Source organism: Haemaphysalis longicornis, unplaced genomic scaffold (genome assembly GCF_048455015.1).
Source record: "Haemaphysalis longicornis isolate Haplotype H1 unplaced genomic scaffold, Haemaphysalis longicornis Haplotype H1 scaffold_4, whole genome shotgun sequence".
In the NCBI taxonomy this organism is placed as follows: Eukaryota; Metazoa; Arthropoda; class Arachnida; order Ixodida; family Ixodidae; genus Haemaphysalis; species Haemaphysalis longicornis.
In genome coordinates this window covers 151,683,574-151,707,214 of record NW_027526361.1, presented here as the reverse complement: position 1 = coordinate 151,707,214, position 23,641 = coordinate 151,683,574, and the positions used below count along the sequence as shown (strand labels likewise).

At 46.6% G+C, this 23,641-nt stretch overlaps 1 protein-coding gene across 4 annotated transcripts in view; it reads left to right on the top strand.

Annotated features, from left to right (window-relative positions):
• LOC144179444 (uncharacterized) overlaps positions 1-23,641 on the top strand; it is an 85,367-nt gene that overhangs the window by 25,830 nt on the left and 35,896 nt on the right. For 2 of the 4 annotated variants that reach the window (XM_077707800.1, XM_077707799.1), the window contains exons 7-8: positions 4,247-4,374; positions 9,449-9,511. In XM_077707800.1, the coding sequence (XP_077563926.1) occupies positions 4,247-4,374; positions 9,449-9,511 (191 nt within the window). The remainder of the gene's footprint in view (positions 1-4,246; positions 4,375-9,448; positions 9,512-23,641) is intronic. The other 2 variants (XM_077707802.1, XM_077707801.1) reach the window with 1 other exon arrangement.

Here is a 23,641-nt window from a genome sequence, read left to right as displayed (position 1 = left end):
TTGAAAGACGTAGTGTAGTAGAGCTATCGCTCTAAAAGGTGCCATGGCCAAAGCGTAGATACTGTCAAACCCCGCGATGACGAAATCCCAGAGCTACGAAATTTCAGCGGCTACACAATATTTTGGGATCCTCGGCGGATCCTCGGCGATTGCCCATAAAAGCCTACCATATTTACTCAAATTTAACGCGCCTGTTTTCTGGAAAAATAAGTCCCAAAAATCACGTGTATTACAAATATGACTCCATATCGCCATCACCGTGTCAAAATGGCCACTTGACTAGGCACTGAATGCATAGCCTACGCTTCGTAGTCTGCGTAGTCTATCCCCTATTTTTTGGGTTCCTTAGTTCTTTTGCCATGGAAGTGCCCATTGCAGAGACACGGCAAGTTCACCATGATACTGTGTTCGAAAAAAAAGACAAAATATCTCGTGCGCGGGAAGCAATGCAAATAGGCCGCATCACGTGCGGTCAATGTTCCAAAGGCTTGCATGTGGGACTGGCACAAGCAAGCAAGGAGGCTACGTGGAAAGTGTTCAGCGGACCAGAGAAGGGGTGATATCCCGAAATAGAAGACCCTCTGGCGGAGTCCGTGCAGCAGCATCGAGCGGACCTGATGCCCATAACAACAGAGCTCCTGAAGATTTGGGTGATGCAGCTAGTGTTGAAGCAAGGATTAATGCTCCGTGAGTTCAAGGCCTGCAGATGCTGGGCAACACGGACGGGCATACGGCAGAAGTCCCTGGTGGAGTTGGGGAAAAAACTGGGTGCATTTCAGCAGTACGTCTTTAATTTGCTCCGCAAGAATACTACCAGCTCTGGAAAATCGGAAAGGCAGATCAAATGCCGCTATACTTTGCTGTGCTTGCCACCGCAACCATGGAGAAGAGGGCGCCAAGCAAGTTCGCGTGTTGTCGTCTGGCCACGAAAAATTGAGGGACGGCAATGCTTTGCTGCACTGTGGGCAGGCACGAACTTTCCCTTCAACTTGTATTTAAATGCAAGGTGCTCCCAAAAGGAATCGTGTTCCCCAGTGGTGTAATCGTGCATGCAACCAGGATGACCCGGATTTGGTTGCGGATTGGATAGACCACGTTTGGCGGAAGTGACCCGGCGCAAGCTTGGGCCTTCATGCGATGCTCGTTCTCGACGCATTCAGGTGCCACCTCAACGAGCACATCAAGGACATGCTTCCTGCGTGCAGCCCCGACCTTGTTGAAATACCCGGTGGCATGACATCTCAATTGCAGCCACTGGATGTTTCTCTAAATAAGCCGGTGAAAGACCGGATTCAGGCATTCAGGCTTGTTGGTGACAGCCGTGAACTCATGCCTAGCAACAGAATCAAGCGCACCTCTCTGCAAGACTTGACCGGATGGGCGAAAGATGCGTGGGGACCCACCGCATTTCCTCAGTGGCTAAGGCATTGCGCTGCTGAGCACGAGGTTGCGGGTTCGATTCTTGGCCGCCGCGGCCGCTTTTCTGTGGGAGGCGAAAGGCAAAAACGGCCGCGTGTACGAAATTTCGGTGCACATAAAGATCCCCAGGTTGTCAAAATTAATCTGGTGCCCTCCACTACGGTGCGCCTCATCGCCTGCGTTGCATTGGCGCGTTAAACCCTACAATCAATCAATAAAAGATGCATGGGGCATGATCCCACCTACCATGGTGAGTGAGTAAGGCGTTAAAAAAAGTGTGGCATTTGAAACGCTATGGATGGCACTGAAGATGACATGCTTTGTGCTGTCGAGAGTGACAAGAGTCGTCTGACAGCGGCAGTGAGGGCTTACGGGCCACCCAACAGCACTGCCGCGGACAATCGTCGTGGTGACTGTCTTGCCGGCCTGTTTTATCCCCGGTCACTCCAAGTTTGTTGTACCCCGGGCAGAATTAGTGAACTCTCAGGTTCATTTCGTGGCACATTTGAAGTAAGCCCTACTGGTTCCACGCGAGATAAAGTTCCATTTTTGTATCAAATAATGAAAATTTGGTGCGCGTTACAGTCAGACATTGCTCTTTTGTGTGTGTGTGTGTGTGTGTGTGTGTGTGTGTGTGTGTGTGTGTGTGTGTTTTCTGCGGATTGCAAAAAGCGTGTGCACGTCACAATCGAGGGTGTGTTAGATTCTAGTCAATACAGTTTGTATTTCATATTTCATATCATTTTGGACAGCGATCCCGCACTAACAAAATTTGCTGCAAGTCCAGTCAGCATGTTATCTACCAATCTGAAGCTAACACTGTCCAGAAAGTGTTCAAGTGCATTTTTTTGCGGATTCAAATTACGTAAACTTCTGCCACAGCACGCTTGCACAACCACCGTCTTATTTGTTTACAAACAATACCGTGCAAGAGGCAGTCTTGCAGCGACACATGGTCACTCACGGTGCAGCTTTGGCTTGGGCTAGGCTAGCCAGCTATTGCTCTGCCACTGAGCAACGTGCGTGCGTTCGTCGCACGTGTGGCAGTCGGCGTGTTTGCTGTCGGTAAGATGCCTCCGCTAGCCCCGAAGTAGGAGTTTGCCCAAGTCAGTGGCCCAAGTGCAGAGAGGTGGATAGCACCAATGAGTTCGGAACTGCGTGCAGCTCGCTCTCTACGATTTTGAAAAGTGACGCCGCCGCTGTAATGGTGCATGTGCGCAAAACAAAACAGTGATGACTGTGGCCTGTTCGGTTGCCCACTTGGTTTTGTGAAGAGCATTGGAACAACGAGGTGCCACTGCCTGGCAAAGTTTGTGAACAGAAGAAGCTGTACCTTGCTTGGATGCTTGGACATGCTCGGTGCCAAAGACCAAGGAGAAAAATGCCCACAGAAGGCAAACCCGTGGGATGTTTTGAATGCGTTTGACACGATTCAGTTATTCCTTGGCACATGGGCTGACGGCTAGCAATGAACCACTTGTTCTAGTGTGAGCTGCTCTTTGAAGCGGCTGCAAGGTAAGGCTCACAAATATTATAATTGACTTTCGGAAATAAATATTTGGTGTGCGGGTGATTTTTCTGTTGTTTGTTTCATTCTGGCGGCAACGTTCTTGGAGCAACGAAATTATCGCGAGAGGGAATTCTTTGGCTTTCATGACGGTCTCGTTATTGTGTGGTTCGACTGTAATGGGAAGAGAGGGGGGTGTGGAAACTTGTTCATGGATCGAGTAGTCACTCCTTAGACAGTTTTGGTTGAGCGCACACAAGGAACTTGCGGAGGCGCGAGAGCGCATGCGCAGTACATAAGCCGGAGCTGCGCGCTTTGCGTGCGCCCGCAAGTTTTGGATTCCTGTGTTGCGGGTCTTGCGGGCTTTGCGGGCCGTGCGCGAGGCCCCTGCCGTCCTCTTTCCGGTCTCTCTCGCCCATAAACGCAAGGAACAAAGGAGCGGCGTCTACCCACAAACTGGTTTACGGCTTCTTCTGGCTAGGTTCACGTCTGGCGCTGGCCGACAACCACATGTTTAGTTTGCCAATCCGGTGTTCAGTGGCGCTGTGTGACACACAAAGCGCGCATTTCGATGCTACTGGTTTATCCACGCACCAACTTCTGCGTGCGGTCAACTAAAACTGGTTCTTTGCGAGAACTTCGCTGCGCACGCTGTGCTGCCCCTACGTGTGCGCGCAACTTTCTGCGTATGCTCAACTAAAACTGTCTCTTGTCATGCATGTTTTAGTCCCAGTCACTTCAAATCTGTTTGTACCCCAGGCATGATTGTTGAAATATTTGGCACGTTTTGCTTGCCCCAGCAACTGTGTTTTTGCTCAATGCTGCACAAAGTTGGCAAGCTGCCGTGCAAAAGTGCAGACTCGTATAAGCTTTTTTAGCTTCTAGAGGGGAAACCCATGTTCTCAACCCCTCCGATCTCAACCCCTCCGAGCACATCGACGTGTAGAGCCGGTACAAACAGTACCGGTACGGTACGGTATTTTTACCTGTCCTGTGGCAAGGGTTTTTTGCCTGCGTAGCAAAACCTCTCAGGAAGGGGGAATGCCCTGATGAGCTTTCCGCTTCGGAGTTGTGGCGTGTGAACTGGCAGGAGTGTTACGCCGTTCTCGTACAAACACACAAGTAGGAATTCCATGAAAGCGGGGCTAGAACTAAACGGTATGGTGCAGCTGATCTTCCGCAAAGAGTCTGCTCATCTGGCCGTCCAGTTTTGAGTGTCCAGTTGTGCATCCTACTTGGTGACCAAGCTTGGTGACTTGGGAGGCAACAAGGGCAGAGTGTAAGAATGGCTGCTCCCTCCCCCTCCCGCCACTGGTGCAGGTGGCAAGCAGGGGGTGGCTCCTCCTGCTGTGGCCAAGCCCCTGGTGTCCACCAACAGCAGCGGGGGAGGGCCCAAGCACAAGGCTGCCATCAGCATGGCCATTGTGGACATCATGGTGCCCAAGCAGGTGCTGCTGCTTCTATTGTCGTCCTCACAGCTGCCTCCCCCCTCTGTCTTGACCCCCCTTGTCCTTACCCTCTTTCTCGGTTCCTGGTTTAAGGCTGCTTTTATGGCTACTTAGTGACTGATCTCCACAGAGCACTACTGATCCTTCCGAACTTCAGCTCTACTTTGCGAACATGTCCTCTTCTGTGTTGGTTTCTTCAAAAATTGAAAGAATATTTTCCCGCGACAACTACTGGACGGAAAAAATTGCGGGATGTACCAAAATTACACCATGTAAATGCGCTTGTAAGGAGTTTAGACGAGGGTCTTAAATTTAACAGCGAAGCTATTTAGTAAATTGTAATTTTTCGTGTCCACAGCTAAACATACCAAGAAATGGCCGAGCACAGGCCACGCGGCGACAATCCGGCAGTTAACAGAACCAAGAAAATGCCGAGCGCTCGAGTGTGTGTGCCTCGCGGCAACCACCCGGCGTCCCGTGCGCACGTTTCTCAAACCAAGCATACTGACTTAAGGAGATTTGCCAGGATTGGCCAAAAAAACTCGAGCGTCCGTTATAATCGTGGCAACACTTGCCTGTAATGAGAAAGACACATCATAGCATATGCCCCTTCCAAGGTGTTGTCCAGTGATTATCACTACCAAAAAAATTAAAGAAGCTCACACTTACGGAAACGTAGATGGAGTAAAGGTCGTTGCGGCAGCAAAGAAGAAGAAATCGGCTGCAATCGTGGACTTCAACCGTTGTGATGGTCATTAAGGTTGCGTACAGATTTGCTACCCTCAAGTTGTGCATGCTAGTTTCAACTTCCTTCTACTTTATTTTTTAAAATTTATTGTCTTATCCTGCTTAAAGTTTGTATGCAGGTAGTTATTAAAAGGAGCTTTAAAATCTGCAACACATTTGAAATGGCTCATCTCGAAGAAAAAAAAAATATGGCAGCAAAATGCCTTATTCTAATTACCAGTTTCCTGTGAGGATTCTTGGTAATTTTTGATGTCAGATTAATTTATAGAAGTGTCATCATTTCTTAAGGTTCGATGTACAGGATAAGGTTAACTTTTATGAAACAGATTGATTGACCTTACAAGAAATGTCTTTTAAGGAAAACCATTTCACTCAAGTACTAAATTATGAAGTTTTTTAAAAAAAAGAAAGGTTTCACCTAGAGCTGGTTATTGCCGGAAAAAAAAGCGATATTAGCTTTCTGGAAGTCAGTTCGTGAAAAAAACTACATGAAAACTTGTGTAACTTTACAAAAGCAGGAAAGCTGAGAAAATCCTAGTAGAAGTGATACGGCAAGGGGCAGTTTTACCTGTCAAGCAATAATAATAAAAAGAAAGCTTCAGAACGTAGCCGAGAGTTTTGCACTCTACACAAGCATGCGAAGTGTGCTGAAATCGGTTGACGTGAAACTTGCGCGGCTGTTTGCATGCAAATGGTACTTGGCAGAAAAACTGAACCAAAGCAGGGCCAGAAATTCTCTTCAAGTGTTATGTTAGCAGTGCGCCATCGCTTGTCAATGTAGCATATCAGCATTTCATAACTTTGAATCACTGTTGAACACGTGGTAACGGGCAGTGGGCCAACAAGGAAGCATGCAAGGCGGGTTGGGCGTCGCAGTGTTGTTGATAGCACGTCAATGACACTTCTGTTCTGTGGTATTCTTTTTAAGGCAACAGCTTTAGCCCTTTGCATGGAGCAAGAGTATTATAGGAGGCGGAACGGCCCATTGCGGCAAGCGCAGATGAGCGACCCGATTATGTCGCAATAAAGCCTGGACTACAATGCTTCGCAGCTGCAGCAGCGAAGGAGAGGGTGGCGAATCCGGGCGGACAAAATGATAGCGGCCGCAATTCATTCCGCGGCTTCGCAGCGAAATGCCAATCGCGGCGACAGCGCATTTCTTCACCCGCAACAGATGCTGCTAACTTAAGGGGGCATGCGGACAAAGTACAAGTTTGGTTCATTCAAAAGGTTGCCTCGTTAGAATACTGACACCGTTCTTAACGCACACTTTGCTCAAATAAGCCACATAATTAGGAAAAAAAGTGAATGGCCATGCGACCCACTAGCTCATTTTCCGCAACAGAACCTATGATGTCATGTGCCCAGCTTTGCAATTGGCTGAGGCCAACAAAAGGAAACACAAATTAGGCAGGGCTTGCAAGCTTCCCGAACGAGCTATTTGTGCTTAAATGTAATGCATATTCATTTTACAGCAGTAAGATTGGTGCCGTAAACAACAAAAGTTACAAAAATACACGTAAGCATAGAACTACCAATGCAAACTGCTGTTGGTACTGGGCGCACTATGCTTGTTTTAGCGGCACAGCAGCCTACCGCTTCGGAGTTGTCTTATACGAAGCTCGCCGACTGGCGTAAGCGACGTTGTCTTACGTGACCCTGTTCGTCAAGCATACCCAATGTTTCACGAAACGATTACTATCTACAGCAACAAAAACTAGCCAGGTGCAAATACGGTCAAAAACAAAGCAAAGGCAGAAAACGGTCTGTGCATGAGTATGGTAGCGCCATCTAGGAGGACTGATGGCAAGCGAGGCTGCAGAGCCGAATGACGCACTGGAATTTCGTTTGATGCGCACTTATGAATTCATCGCTAACGTCCCGGAAACACATGATTTGGCGGGAGAATCAAAATTTTAACTTAATTTATTTCAGTGAATACGGCAGCATTTGCTGTCGGAAAAGTGCTGGGGGGCACTATAAAACATGAAATCTTTCGAATAAAGCAAACTTGTATTTTGTCGGCATAACCCCTTTTACCTAGGCCAGGCGCTATTGACGTTATTTGGCCCCACTAGGAAGGGTGGTTTTCCCTCCTGTCTTATTCTTGCTCCGTGGCCCTTTCGGCCCTGACGACACCACGCAAAATATTGTCAAGCGCCTTGAAAACAAAGCCAAACCTGCCAGTTTTCTAGGTGAGTGTTCTTCAAGGATGCCTGTTGCGATAGACGTCACCACTGTTGCATTTTTGTGGAGCTGGACGCTATGAAAAAAAAGCTCCAGTAAACACGGGGTGGGACAAGGGGCGGTAAGGAACTGAAATCCTAGTTAGCCAGCTTTATTTCTTCCTGTAGGCTCACATTATCATAGCTTTTAGAAAAACAAGAAAAAAAAATACTACTCGAAGAAAAATTGTCTAATGATCTAATAAAGGGTTATTGCCTGTAAAATAATAAATACTTGAACTAGAAGCACAATATTTCATTTCTGTGCTGGGATGCGAAGCTTGACGAAAACACACGGAAAAACATTTTTTTTGCTCGATATAGAAATTCCAGGGCTGAGAAAGTTAAATTTCCCATTGAGTGAAGAAAAAAAAAATATTGGTGCAGCTTGCACGAGTGGTGCAAGGTGGGAGAAATAGCAGAGCTGGCGGCCCCTTTCCCTTCGTTGGAGACCCAGCTGCTGCATCGCCCATGGATTTCCGAACTTGCTTCTGAAAGTTCTCCATGACTGGCAGACCCAGACCGTTTTGCCCGCAGGCTTTCACATCTCCCAAAGTGGGCCGCATTAGCACGCGCTTGAACCCTTGGTAACCGGCTTTGCCAACTCAGTGTCTGTAGAGCAAACTCGGCGTCTGTGCTCCCCACTTCAGGCGCGAACGCACGTTAATGACTGGCGAGGAGCGAGTGGTCATGCCACGATTGCTGGGCAGAGTGTTCTTGAAGGTCGAGGTGGCCGACGCTGGGCGCTCTTGACAAGGCGCACGCTCACGTGCGCTTGGTATTTTTTCCTGGTACCATTTTTTTTCCCGAACGTTACCCAACCAAGCTCAATCTTAAACAGCTTTGCCGTTAAAAGCTGGCAGTGGTGTTTGTAACACACGTACGGGCCCTTCGGAGGTGGGCTATATACCACGAGGCGTTTGGTAGCATGGCACATAGCACACCACGAACATACCACACTTGACAGTAGAGAGAGGTGGTTGTCCACACCAGATTGCCAAAGGTGAAACGAGCGGAAGAACGGAGCCACACGATTGAATAGACAAGCAAATAAATTCAGAAACAGACAGCACTGCAACGTGTGCGAGACAAATCAAAGCCATTCGTAAAGAATCTAAAAGAAAAGCGTCTCAAATGGCAAGCGTAGAAAGCCCTTCAGCAACTCGAGGCTTAAAAGCAAGGTGTCTCAGGGGTTCAACGAGACATTCATGCTTTCGCACTCACAACCCATCAGAAGGGCTTAGGTGTCCTTGGACTCTCGGGTGTCCTTGGGGATTGCACGCCCCGACCAGCTGGCTGCTGGCGCCAGAGATGTTTAGGCCTACTACCGCGGTGTTTTTTGATGGCGCTTTAACAAGCAACGTTGGTGGAAGTTTATGTTCCACATATTATGAGCTCTTTTCTTGAGTGAGCATCCTCGCTTGCACCTCGTGCGGCATTTCAGCGAGCAGTTAGACGCGGTCACTCCCTTAGAGAACGTTTTGCTGATAAGCCACCGCTCTTTCGCTTTCCGAACGAGCGAGCCGCGCGAAGCCGTAAGATTTCCACCATCAGTACGCTGCGTTGATGAGCAGCCGCCTTCGACATCATGAACACAAGGTGGGGTAAAAAAAAAAACCTGTTAGCGAAGTTATCACGCTCCACGGCATCTGTTCATAGACGCTAAAAACGGGACTACGATCCTCCAAAACACGAACACAACGAAAGTTAAAGCCGTTCTCGCTGTTTGTAAGACCGCACTTGCCATGTGTAAGACCCTGCAGCAGCGGCTGATGTGAAAAAAAAAAAAAAAAAACAAGGTAAAGAAAAAAACCACGATATAAAGACCAGGCCTTTGATTTTAAGTGCCGTGCATTTGAGTGATGATAAATAAAGGATGACTTGAGGGGTAGGGCGCGATGTGGTTGGATTCGCGCATGTTTTGTTTATAGTGCGGTACCGCTTATAGTGTGGATTTTCGCGGCTCCCGCGACATACGTTATAAGCGGTCTACACTGTATCACCAAGCGAAGCTGTAATGCTTTCACCTTCACAGCGTGTAAGCAGACTGAAGTGCCTTGAATTTCTTCTTCTTCTCGTCCTCCTCCTCCCCCTCTGTGCAGAGGCAGCCCAAGAAGCTGAAGGAGAAGGAGAACCTTCTGGAGCGGAGCAGCAAGAAGCCAGAGGTAGGCGGCTGGGATCCTTGAGTTGATCCGTCTGCGCTCGGTCGGACCAGCCTCCTCCTGCAGCTCTAGTGTGTGTGTGCGTGCGTGTGCGCGTTGTTGCCGCCGCCGCCACCGTCACTGCCGCCGCCTCTCCCCCTACCCTCGGAAACGATGACAGAACTGGCCGCTGTTTTTTATACCACACTAGGACACACGACGGGCGCGCTAGGAGCAGGGCTTTCTCCTCCCCCCCTTTTTTTCTCTTTTGTGTGCTTTCTTAGAGCCACTGGCGGTGTCGTCGGCTGCGAGCTTTATCCCCACGAGCTTGGGGTTTTGTAGGAAATACTCGCTCCGGACAAGGCAACGACTGTGGTACCGCAGCTATAGCTTCTTTTGCACGTGACTCGTTCGTCGTGTTTTTATACAGTCTGAGCTTGCAACAATGTAGATTTAGTGGCCCTTTGTGCCCCCTTCCCCCCCTCCCCAGGATGATCATGCAAGCCCACGATCGGTCTTATTTCTTCTGTCTTTTTCGCACCTTTTTTGGCCTGCTTTATTATACCCTGTTTCCTAAGGCATTCTTTGATTGTTGCAGTTTTCCACCCCCCCTCCTAATCTGCACGTTTCCATGTTACTGGACTGATTATGCTAAGTACTGTATTTCATCATGTTGTTTATGTACACCATTTTCTTCTGATGGGAAATGCATGGCAAACGATTCCCAACAATCTTGAGAACAGATATCGAGTGTACAGTTTTCAATTTTCCCTTTTTCTTCTTTAAACCTAGACCTTCCGTAGTCTCTTCCAGAGCTCTAGTACTATCGTGAAGCGTAATTTATTCTGGTATACCGGACTTGACGATCTATGTGCATTGTGAATAGCACCTGGCATCAATGAAGAATGACGGAACCCGCACAAGAACTCTTGAGCTAAGCTCCAGCTAAGACAAGCCGCGTGGTGACCATCTTGCCATTTTTTTTTTTTCTCCCTCTTCTTAGTACGACGTGAGGACTCTGCTTAGCTCCAATGTGATCTGAACTTGACTTGTGTGTTTTCGACGACCAGGACCTTGTTGGAATAATCTACCCCCGTCTTGCACCCACGCACTCCTTTGGTTGGGGATGCTACCTATATGCAAATTTTGTGTGGGCTGTAATGCTTCTTACTGGACTGTAGATGTGACCACGCTAGAATTTCGTGACTTTCTCAAAATTGGTTCACTTTTTGCCGGAACGGATCACTGTGTGGCGACCATCGATGTTTGATGCGCCTTGCTGGCTGTAGTGCCGCACGGCTTATTTTCAAAGCTGCTGCTGTCAGTCTTGTCGCGTGGCTGCTGTGAAACACTTTTCTCTATTGTTTTTTTTTGTGTGTGTGTGTGACAAATGTCGCCGCTTTGATGGCAAACGAGCATCACCAACTTGTGTACCAAAATGCTGTCCGCTACCTGATGAACTTTTCTTCTTCCACTTGTCCCAGAGTGTAGCCAGTGCCAATTCAAAAATAATTACCTACTCGAGCGTGCACTCATTACGGTGTGTTTCGTTGTGGCGTAAATGTTTCGTCTTTGGGTCGCCGATCGAAGGAGCTAGGCCTAACTGCGATGCTCTGACCGTGTGCGCGTGGAGACTTTCAAGGCTGTACTTGCAGCAGCACCTTGACGCCAGATATTTGTGAACTGCTCTAAACCTTCTTGTACCCAAGGGTGGTGTTAGAGGAACTTTTCTTTCAACTTCAGCGGTGTTCTTTTGTCTATAGTGTTTCGGGCTAGGCTTAGCTGTTTGCTAGAAAATGCTGCGATGCCTCTTTTTTTTTTTTCCCTAGTAGTCCGTTGTTGTACGCAGTCCCACTGTGGAAATCTGTAGATAGATTCCTTTCTTACGCTGGCGGTTTTTGCCGCTTTACCTAGGCTGTTACCATTGTCGGCTCTCGCTTTCATGTTCATTGGAAGGCAATACAATAGTTTCCCACTGCTATTCTCTGTGTCGGGCAGTGCCGCAGGTCACTAAAGCGGCATTTTTCAAGTCTAGGATTTCATAAGCGTGAAAGGTTTCTGCGACACTGGCCCATTCTTGCGCGTGAAACTTGTTCCACGGGTTTCAACAAGCATTGCCTAGTGCTAACCGGCACATTTACATGAGTGCCGTGATGGGGATGTAATAACAGTAATGATGGTGATTCACCTACTCGTGTGTTTGTAGCCGCCATGTGTGGACGCTAGGAGCAGGATTTCACCTTGTGGCATCCCAGAGACATTTTTTCTAGGGCCTTTGTAAAGTGTTCTTGAGAGTTAGACACTTAGTGAAGCTTTCATTAACTAACTTTTAAGCACCATTGATCAAATGTTTAAGCTTTAACTGTCTCTAGCAGAAGGCAGTTGAATTAGAGCAAAAAAAGGGGGGTTAAAACAGCCGTTTTTGTCCCAATCTACTGATTTTATTTTGTGGCTTAAAGTAAATTTTGTTCATAGAACTAAAAAATGTTCAGGTTGGCAGGACATAGCAGCACAAGAGGCCCGATTTCGAGGCTTACAATAACAGTTATTTTTTCGAAGTGTTGTCTAGGTGCAGTATACCAAACTATGTAGACAGTGTCTGCAGGACGTTACTGGGACGTCCACAGGATGTCTCTGGGACCTTTAGAGGATGTCTTTGGGACATTTACGGGATGTCTCTGGGACGTTCACAGGATGCATCTCAAATGACTCGCACTGTTTTGTGTCGTGTAGTGCCAGCTATCTCCTAGGGTTGACGAGCGTTCTTCCAGGCCACTTGTTGTGCTGTTTTCGTGCAAAGTCTCTGGAGTCGAAGCCGTGTGCAATAGTGTGCTTCTTGGGTCAAGTTGTGCGTTCTTTGTACTCGCACTGTCTTGCGCTGTAGGTAGGCTAGGATTTTGTCGGCTCTGGCGAAGAGAGAAGGGGACTGCCGTTTTTAGCTCGTCGTTGCCACCCTTGCAGCAATAATACTAGTCCTCGATAAAAAAAAGGAGGGCAACTTGGCATTCCTTCTATACAAGCAGTGTTTTGCTGTGCACTCTCTGTGCTCTTTTTTTTTTCTCTGACGAAAACGGAGCCTGTGGGGTGAGTGGTCATTTCTGAATAGGATTTTGACAAGCGGAGTATTTGAATGTGTACACTCAGTCTTTCTTTTTCCCACTTTACATTAAGCATGCATTATTCTTGTTGTGTGGCGATACTGTATTCTTTTTGCTATTCTTTACTCAAGTAGTCAGGGACAGCTGCTGTAGCTTGTTCAGCTTTGTAGAAACTTGCGGTTGTTCCTTTTTCAGCCACCGTCTTCCTTCATTGTCTTTCAATCCTTTGCTTTAATTCTTCACGTTTGTAATGTGCTTTTGTAGCCTCTATGTGGCGTAACTATTGTTTGTATCGTAGGATACGTTTAGTTTTTCTTCAGAGTTCGTGTATCATTGCCGTAGGGGCACTTACTTTTTAAGGCCATTTTTCATTTTCCCCTTCACAGAAGAGGGAGAACCTTGGGTTTCTGTGATTTACTTGTATTGCTCGACGTTTTTTGTCTTATTGCCGATAGGCATTGATCGACGTATAGTGAGTTTTCTTCCAGTCGTTTCTTGGTCTGTTGTCATTAGTGATAGCCTTGTTTCTTTTCTGCCACTCTCGGCATTATGCATGATTGTATTTCAGATTGCTTACATTGCCTCCTTGTTACAATCGACGAGGGTTATTAACTTCAGGCCGGCCAGGCCGGAACAGCAACGAACACGATGCCGTCTCGCTTTGCTCTTTCTCCGTTATTTGCTCTTTCTCCGCAGTTGAGCCGTTCATTGCCATTCCACGTTCATTCCAGCGTGCACTTGCGATCTGCTGCATTGATTCCACAACTTTAGCTTTTCTAAGAAAAGCAGTTTGCGAGCTCTAACTTAACTGCGGTGGCGTTCAAATATACCACCTCTGACGGCATGTTTTCAGCACATTTCTGTCCAAGGAATTGAGCTTCATTTCCCTCGTTGCATTCATTGTATCGTTTGTTGCTTCGGGTGAGCGAGGTTCTGTCGAACACGGCACGGAGCGCTCTTTTACCGACGAGCTCGTCATTACCGCGCCAGGTTCTCCGCTTGTACAAACTTAGCAGCTTGACGACGTTTTCGCACTGCTGCTGTCGGGGTGTCTGCCTTCTTACTGGCTAACGTAACTGCCACCCGGACATTGTAGCGCTGTTTCTTTCTTTTTTTAAAAAATTCTTTTTCTAATGCAGTGTAGCTAGTTGCTCGCTTAGCGGAGCTAGGTTTTCTTAAACAGATTGTAAGTAGGCTTAGTCGTGTAGGCGCGCGTTTCTACATGCCCGAACTGTTTCCGTGCGTTCTTTAGTGGAATGTCTGCTAGAAGGCGGCAGTGCTGCATTGTTTCCTACTTTTCTTTTTGAAGAGAATGTGCAGTTGGTTTTCTGCAGAGAGGTTTAGACGACGTGCCGAAGGGTGGAGATATCTATGGAGGAGTCAAGCTTTTGTTTGTGCATATTTTTGAAATGATCAGCCCAGAGGGAAAGCGTACGGCCATGTGCGGGTGTTTGTTGAGACGAGCAGAATGCAACGTAGGGATGGATTGGGCTTAGTGCAAGCATATAATCACGATGGAAAGACGATGCAAGTAGTCAAGTCGCAGATGCGATGAAATTTGACTGCCTGATAACCATGGAGCCTTGAGTGGTACCAACTAGGATGTGGAATGCTTGTGCATGCATTGTATTAGGGAACTGATTGGCGTCTGTGAGAAAATTGCAGAGCACGTACTGAGTTAAGCATACAAGTAAATGTCTAGATGGGAAGTGAGAACTGCCTGTTTTTGTATGGAAAACCACTGTTTTCGGACAAATATTGACTTGTGCATGTGAAAATGTCAGTACGGGGGCATGTTGTGGGAACTATTGATGCGGGTTCAATAATTTCTCACCTGCTAAAGTCTGAACGGCAGTCCTGCCACAGGGCCAAGGAACAGAGTCATCTAAGCTGCATGCTGTCAGTCTGGTAGCTTTGTATTGGTAAATTGCTACAGGCGTGATTTTGCGAAGCATGTGTATTTATGTGTGGAAGTGTATAGCAAAGTCTATTTAAAAGGCTACGTAGGTTAATTATAGACATTTATGACAGGGCTGTAAGCTAGACTTGAGCGAGCAAAGCTGTAATCGGTGCGCTTGAAAAGAGATTCATGCACAGATCACAGCACTGCTTGTCCAGGCCAGTTGTACCGCGCCCAAAAAGAGACTAAGGTTTGGAGGGTGTGTAGGTGAACAGCGGTGCTTAGACGAGTATTTCAGCTACCATGAAGTTTTTGTAACAGTGGACGAAAGTTGCGTAGATGTCTTTTGGAAGAAAGATTGACATATCCTGCTCCTTTGTCTCTAGGTAGAGCTTGTACTACGGGTGGATGCATTCCTGTTTAGTGGAGCCACTCTGAATTAGTTGTTTCTCCGAAATTGTGGTAGTTACTCTAACATGTGCGTGCCTGGCAATGGCTGATTTGTAGAGAGCGTATTGTGGAGGTTTGAGTGACGGTGGCCAAAACTTGTGTTTGGAACAAAAGTGTCCGTTTAAAGCCAGGATTTGGTTGACCATAAAGTGAGAGGAACACACTTTGGCTGTGTGTATAGGCATGTTCGTTACTTTTTCAAGTGGTGTTATTTTCTTTTTGCCGACTTGTTGTGCTTGATTGTGTGGTGTGTTTTTTTTTTTTTTCTTCTTTGGAGATGGTATCGTACGCATGCGCACATGTATTATATGGCTCATCGATTGTGCAGTGTGTGGCGATTTTTTTTTTGTTACTCATTGAATTTGTGTGAAATGCGTTCAGTGCGTTGGTGGAAATTTTTAGATATATTGCACTGTTGGTGTACATGTGTGTTGTCCATTGCATTTTGGCTCGGGAGTGAAATTTAGTTGGTGTACTACTTGTAATCAAGAGTGGCTAAAGTTGGGAGAAATAATTGGTGATTGGTTTTGCTTGAACTGGTGTACTAACGTTAAACGAGGGCTGAAAACTTTCAGACCTGGTAGTATTTGTACGAGTTGCAACGTGTGCGGGGTTTTTTCGGTTGTGTGTGTGTGTGTGAGGTATTAGAGCTACGTGGCTACTAGTTACGTGTAGTCGTGTAGGATGTATTGGACCACACTTGGACACACGCCCCTTGCTGTTGTCACTTGGCGAGTAAATTGCTGTCGGTTTGATTAGCTCATTTTTTTTCTTTGTTGTTCTTAACAATCACGTCGGTCACCTGTTGCCTGCGATGTGTGTGGCTTTTTTTTTTTTTTTTCAGTGTGTGACTTTTTAAAAAAGAAAAATCTCCTGTTTGTTTACCAACTCTGGGCCTTGTTTTACTGAAGATTGGTTGGTACCAACTGCACAACACAAAGTGAATGTTGTGCAATGCAAGTGCATATATTGCTTGTTTTGCAAACACCGTCGCGACAGAACATTCACCCACACAACTTGAAGGCAAGGCCTTGACGTTTTTTTACAAATGCCTTTAAGGACTGTTTGCATTTTGCCCTGGGAAGGATGAAAAGAGGTTGTTTGGTGCAAAAAATGTGAAAATGGAGGTCAAGAATTATGCCTAGTTAGTGAACTAGCCATTCAATCACGACTTAGCTTGGCTTACCGGTGATTGGGAACACAATACATTCTTAGCATCCAACACTTAAAAAAGCTGAGGAGCTCATAATCACGACACAAAGAAATGTTGGTGCTTGCAAAATAAGGTTAGTAAAAAAAAAAAAGAAATTAACGTGGCCATTTCACGCAGCAAGAACTGCTGCTGAAATACAAGTAAAAAACATGATGTGGCTGAAGCGTTAAGTGGCAAACCTGTATTCCCAGACATTGCAAGTAATGGCTGTGTTTGGACAATACAGTTTACAAGGCAGCAGTAATAGTAGTCACTGTCATGTGGCGCATAACTTGCAATTCGATTACGTTTTTTGCTTGTTCATTTGTTTGCTTGTATGCTTTGTGCAAGGGGGAGGGGATTTAGGCACAATGTGCAGCTTGGAAACCGGGACACAAGTAGCGATTCCATTACAGACCGTCATCGTGATCTTCCCACTTAGGTGAACCAAACACGGGAAACTTGCTCCCTCCTGTTTTCACACGGCGCACCCCAACTTTTGGGACAGTTCTGACCAGTCTCTATGCACGCGTGCCGGCTTTCAATGTGGTCGACAGCCTCCTCGAGCTACCGAGGCGGTGGCGGTGACGGCAGTGGTTGGGTTTAGACAGACTACAGCCCCCGCTTTGCATTGCAGGAAGGCTGAAATGCGTGATTTGAAATCCTTCTAGCAGGGGTTTTGTTACCCGCCAAGCCTACCTGCTAACTGCTTGCTTTTGCTTGGTTTTTTCTCTTTCTTTCTGTTCAGCCTTCTGTATGAGGTGCTTAACAATTGTGATACTTTGAGCAAAGGGACCACCCGGCGTTCATGTGGAAAGGAATCTGGTCTTGGAACAGCTGCCTGGAAGGGCACTGTGCCTTATTGCACGTATTGGTTTTTCTTTTTTTTTTTTTTTTAGATGGAATTTTTTGGCCACAGGCCCATGATTCAACTTTCTTGGTTCCTGTGTCCACAAAATACTGGCATGGTTAGTGACGTGTAGTGTTTTATCGACAGTATTAGTGCACACTTAAGGAGCTTTAGTTGTGCATTTGTAGGCGCCACAAGAACTAAAGGCCACATACCATGCTTGGCAACATGCTCTTTGCCCTGTCTGTCAACACGCATAAAAATGAAATGGAGGCGGCAACCAACAGAAAAACATGATAGCATAAAAATGACAAACTATTTGAAGCTCAGCCCAACTCACAAGATTGGGCAGCGAAGCTGTGAAAATGCAAGCAAAAGTATTACAAAGTTAATGATAAAAGGGCCTTGACTCTAGGAACATATTCACTAGGGCGCAGTATCAATGAGCGCAAGGAACAAAACGGTAGTTTCTAATTGGCAAATTAGTATTCTTCTTAAATATCTTGGTGAAACTTCGAAGGACCGCAGTTTTAATTCAGCAGACAAACAGGCTGTCCTTTCCAACGGTGGCTTTGTGACACATACGTATAAAACTGATAGCGATAGTTATCACCGACACCTGCGTAGATAAACCTTCTGTTATTTAGCTTTTTTACCAGTCAAGCATCATACAGTTGTGTATGTGGATCATCCTCATCAGCCTATCTACACCCACTGCAGGGCAAAGGCCTCCCCCATAGATCTATTATCCCGGTCCTGTGCTAACTGCAACCAATTATCCCTACAAATTTCTTGATCTCATCTGCCCATCTAACCTTCTGCCTGCCCCTGCCACGCTTGCCTTCTCTGGGGATCCACTCTGTTACCCCTAATGACCAACGCTTATCTTGCCTTCGCATTACATGCCCTGCCCACGTCCACTTCTTCTTAATTTCTACTAATATGTCCTTGACACGTGTTTGTTCCCTCACCCACTCCGCTCTCTTCTTGTCCCTTAATGTTACACCTATCATCTTATGTTCCATTGCCCACTCAGTCGTCCTCAATTTAAGTTGAACCCTCTTAGTGAACCTCCAAGTTTCTGCCCCGTAGGTGAGTACCGGTAAGATGCAGCTGTCATACACTTTCTTCTTCAGCGACAATGGTAGGCTGCCGTTCCTTATCTGAGACTGCCTACCGAATGCACTGCACCCCATTCTTATCCTTCGAATTATTTCTGCCTCATTGTTGGCATCCGGGGTCACTACTTTTATCTGAGACTGCCTACCGAATGCACTGCACCCCATTCTTATCCTTCGAATTATTTCTGCCTCATTGTTGGCATCCGGGGTCATTGCTTTTATCTGAGACTGCCTACCGAATGCACTGCACCCCATTCTTATCCTTCGAATTATTTCTGCCTCATTGTTGGCATCCGGGGTCACTACTTAGCATAAATAGATATATTCGCTTGCCACTTCCACTGCTTCGCCACCTATCTCAAACCGCTGTGCTCTCCCGAGGCTTCGTCGATAGTTCTGATAAAATGCAAGGTACAGATGTTTTCTGTAACCATAGTGCTCCCTTAGAAGCTAGTCTTGGGTGTTAGTGAGCAGTTATGGAAGGTTGTGGGCAGAGATATAAAACTAATACATTTCACCATGCCCATTATGGCTGGCACTCGATGTACACAACATTTATATAAACCAAACTATTTTGTTACGTTACTGGAAGTCTCATCTGTAGTATGAATGTGCTGGCTGCACGGTTCCATTTCAACGTGTTCATCACTGTTGGGGGGGGGGCATTGCGTCCTATCAACCGCCTTTAGCCAATTGAGGTACACTTGACGTCGACACTTCTGAAATAGACACAGCTCAGGATTCCACACAAGGTTAGGAATTGGCAACAATCTCACCAGCACAATTTCACTTAAACCCTTGCTTCAAGCACACGCAACATCTCCGTTAAAGATCCGCAGATGGTCAAAATTAATCCGGAGCCCTCCACTACGGCACGCCTCATCACCTGTGTTGCGTTGGTGCGGTAAACCCTACAATCAATCAATCAATCAAAAATGGTGTGAAAAGGTGAGATAAAAACACTAAAACCAGATGATGGCTCGATCTGTCATAGTGAAGGAAACGGGTGCTATTTCACAGAACGGAATCCGTGTGAAAGTGGGAAAGTTAAATTGAAGAAACGCGATCGCAAAAAGATTGCCTCAGTGGGTGAAAAACATGAGTTGGGCGCGAGTGTCCACATGTGGAGGGGCAAAGTTGTGCAAAGGATGAATTGCGGTTTGATGACTCGTTCGGCAATTTGACACTCATGTGAAGCGCTTAGTTTTGTAATTTTGAAATGTCTCTTCACACAACTACATCCTTTAAGCAGTCCCTGGCACTCTGTACCTGTGTGGCCTATATTATGCAAGTCTGAAGGATTATCTCCACACACCAGCAATTCTTACAGGGAGGCTGTTAGCCTCTATAGTTAGTTGGGAGTTTTGTTATGTTCATGTGCAAGCAAAAACTCCTACAGTGGAACAAACGCACAGAACAGCGCATACCTGCAGTAAGTGAAGTGGCGAACGCCCCTGAAGTTAGGCCTAACATTGGGCTTTGAGGCCTGATTTGCTACCAGGTGCTCGCAGCTTGATGTACAATGATTTTGATGTTGCCTGTGTCGCATTTTATGGCCTAATGTTAGGCACGTTAGGCCTAACCGTGCACTTTGAGGCCTTGTGACGTTGGCAGTTACCCGCTGTAGCTCGACGTACAAGCTGGACAAGGCTCAGCATTAGGGCTACCCAACGCTAGGCCCAACTAGCCACGGTGTGTACCCGGACAGGTACTATATTGGACCTCGGGATTTTTCATTTCACACAAGTCCCAATATACGGGAACAATGTGTGCAAGAATAGCACCGATAGATGGATTCGTAATCTTCACTCTGCATTGTCCCTGGAAAATCGGACATCAACACCTTCATGCATAAGTACTTCGCATATAGCCGCCGTGGTGGCTCAGTGGCTACTGCGTTGTGCTGCTGAGTCCAAGGACGCGGGTTCGATTCCCGGCCATGGCAGTCGCTTTTCTGATGCAGGTGATAAGTGAAAGTGCCGTGTGCTTGAGATTTCGGCCCACATTAAACTTCCCTAGGTGGCCAAAGTTAATCTGGAGCCCTCCACTACGGCACGCCACATCGCCTGCATTGCGTCAGTGTGTTAAACCCCATAATCAATCAATCAAGCATGGTTGAGGGAACGAGACATGCCAGTTAAGGGGGCTCACTGGTCTTTGATCTAAAAGTTTATTTTTGCAGTTATGATGAAAATTGGGGGGCATATGTAGTTTTTCATTCTGATTGTAGATATAAAATTTGTTTTTGAGTAAAAAGATTATGTTCAGATTTATTTGGATTTTTATATTCGATTTTTTGACAGCCTTTGTAAAAAAACTGCTGGAGGGATGCAGCTAAACAGGGTACCAGTGAACTGTGCACAAATCGAGGAGTGCAATAAGACTACCATTATCGTTCTATCTGGTCTGTAGCAGAAGTTACAACCGTTTGAAATTTGGGCTTCCAAGGTGGCAACCAGAAAAACCGGTTTTCCCTTCCAACCCCAAATTTCAAACGGTTGTAATTTTATATCTACAATCAGAATGAAAAACTACATATGCCCCCCAATTTTCATCATCATAACTGCAAAAATAAACTTTTAGATCAAAGACCAGTGAGCCCCCTTAAAGGAGCCATGAAGAGAAAACACAAGTTTGGTTCATTCAAAAGATTGTCTCGTTAGAATCATACTGACACCACTTTTAACGTAAACTTCGCTCAAATAAGCTACATAATTAGGAAAAACGGGAATGGTCATGCGACCCACCAGCTCATTTCCCGCAACAGAACCTGTGATGTCACATGGGCTAAGCTCTGCGATTGGCGGAGGCTGGCAGAAGCAGACGCAAATTAGGTAGAGCTTACAAACTAGACGAACGAGCGATTTGCGCTTAAATTTAGGGCACATTCTTTACAAAGCAATAGGAATGATGGGACAAACAGTGGAAGTTACGAAAGCACATGTAAACATAGAAGTACTGATGCGTTCTGCTGTTCGTACTGCGCACAGCATGCTTTGGTTTAGCTGCACAGCACTAAGGGGCTTGGGGTTGTCTCAGACGACACTGGCCGATTGACGCAAGCAACGGTGTCTTACGTGACCCCATTTGTCGAGCGAGCACTGTTTCAGGGAACGAATATTTTCTCCCAGAACAAAAACAAGCCAGGTTTAAATGCGGGCAAAAACAAGCCAAACGCTTGCCACTAAGGTCCCTAAAATTACTAAGGTAGCGCCATCTTTAGATCTCGCCGCCTTTCGCCCTCGCCCGCGCTCCTCTCTTACTTCGTTTTTTGCCATTTTCTTTTTCGTCGGCGAACGCCGCGCGCCATTGGCCAAGGGAAAAGTCACGTGGTTTTGTTTTTTTTGCTCCGCCGCCGGGTCGCCTCGCTGATGCCTCGCCGGCTGGGACATTGCGCAACGCCGCCGCTGCGACGCCATTGCTGGCTTCCGAGCCACCGTCGCCACGTGCTTCAGTACCGGAATTAGCTGCTCGCTTCGAAAAAATGTCGCACCGGTGTCGTTTTAGGTTGCTTCTCAGTGTCGATGTGTTGTGCCTTAGGCAGCGCGAATATCGTCAGGCAGGGCACAAGACTTCGTTATTCCGTCCGGGAAACGCGACGCAGAAAGGAGAAAAGTTTGGTTGCATAGATTTGAACGGGCATACTTCAGGCCGACGCTACCATCACTCTTTTGCGAGGTAAGTTTCTGAATGCTTGTTCTTGCTCTGTTAAATTCTGCGCGAGCTTGAGCGGTCACTTACGAAGAAATGCGTATTCCCTTCGCGACCGTCGTCCACGCTTTGTTCTGAGTAGGCATTGCGCGCAGCGCCGAGTTCGTCCCGTCGTAAGCTTTGGTTTGGATAAGAGGCCGTGTATTTGTCATGTGCGCGCTTAACTTCCAGCATCAATATCAGCGGCGTAGCATGTTCAGTCAGTTGTCGTAAGGGTTTCGTGACGCGAGAATTGTTCACCTGAATTCATGCTTGTTTTGGCCGACGGCAGCTTGCGTCTGACCATGTATCGTGTGCGTTCCGAGTGCGTGTACGCTCTTTTTGGCGTGAAGTCATGTTTTGTGTGTTAGCTACCCGGGTGGTATTATAATCCCGTTGTTATGACATCGGAGTGATTTGCTGCGTAATATGGGCTTGGTCGGTGCGGCGCAAATTGAGGCTGTTGCGAGAAAAAAAAAATTGCGGCTAGGTAAAACAATTTAAGGTCAGCTAATATAGTGGCCGCGCCGTTGACGTACGTTTGATGCGCAATTTCTGTTATCGCTTTATTAAATTCGCGCACGTTTGAATGAGCACTTCAAATGCATATTCGCACCGTAACGGCTGTACGCCCTTTCTTCCGTGTATGCACAGAGGAACGTTAATTACGACTTACATTTGCATTACACGTGATGCCGTACATTTGCAGTGTGCGCGCTTACTTCATCTTAGTAGTCAATGGCGCAGCGTATCCAGTCATTGCGATTTGAACCAAAACACACTGGGCGACTATATTTTCAGCAGACGTATTTTTGTCCAGCAAAGCGCTTGCTAAACGGGTTTAGTGTAGCGAGTTGAGCGGACGCGGCACTGAGCAGATGCGCGAACACGAATTTGACCATGCTACGGTAGAACAGTCACTAACTCCCTTCTGCAATGCATTATTGCCTATATTTGCGGAGTGTTTGTGGCGCATCTCAAACTCGGTGGCGACATTTCTTTTCCCTTCTCAATAGGATTATTTCACGGATCAATTTGAGCAACGGATATTGGAGAAGCTTGGCGTTAAAAAAACTAAACCCAAATGCCACTCCCAACATTTTTTCTCACGGGAAGCCACGTCAGCAGCACAAGCCACCTGTACGACGTCATTACGGACGTTTGTTCCAATAAAATATCTATTTGCTGGCACCAATTCATTTTTGTGATTTATTGTTTTTTCTTGATAATCATCGTGACATTGGTCCTCTTTCGAATTTCTTTCGGGTGTATCCCTGTGTTAGTGCAATGTACAAATCTGCCAGAATATATCCCAGCACAAAACAATTCTGTCCAGGCGCCTCCATTAATAACGGCTGTAAACGACCGCGCCCGGTGAAAAAACGTATTGCATGATTAATTAACTGCAGTAACTAGTTACATAATTTGTACCTAGAGGGACTGTAATTTCAGTTTACCCGATCGATTGATCGCAGTCTTCTCTGGCGCGTATTCCCAGAATTACAAGTCTGCGTTTTTCACTAGGTTCGCACATGAACGTACGGCCGCGAGTGCAGTTTAGTGTATCCGGCTGCGAAGTCGGGGAAGCAGGGGCTGTTCACGTCGCTGTACGTGCACACACGCACAACAGCATGTGTATGTTTTTAGTCTACTCACAGCAGCCTATAACGACATGAAGGTGAAGGAAACATTTCTACAAAAACGGCAAAGCACTCTAAACTGCGCGTAATAGACCCTATGCGAAATTGCTTGGTGATCTAGCAACAGTGGTGTAAACAAGACCGTCCACCATATTGGTACGGGCGACGATCGGGAAGTCTCGCATTGTTTACTGTGGAAGAGTAGGTGACGGT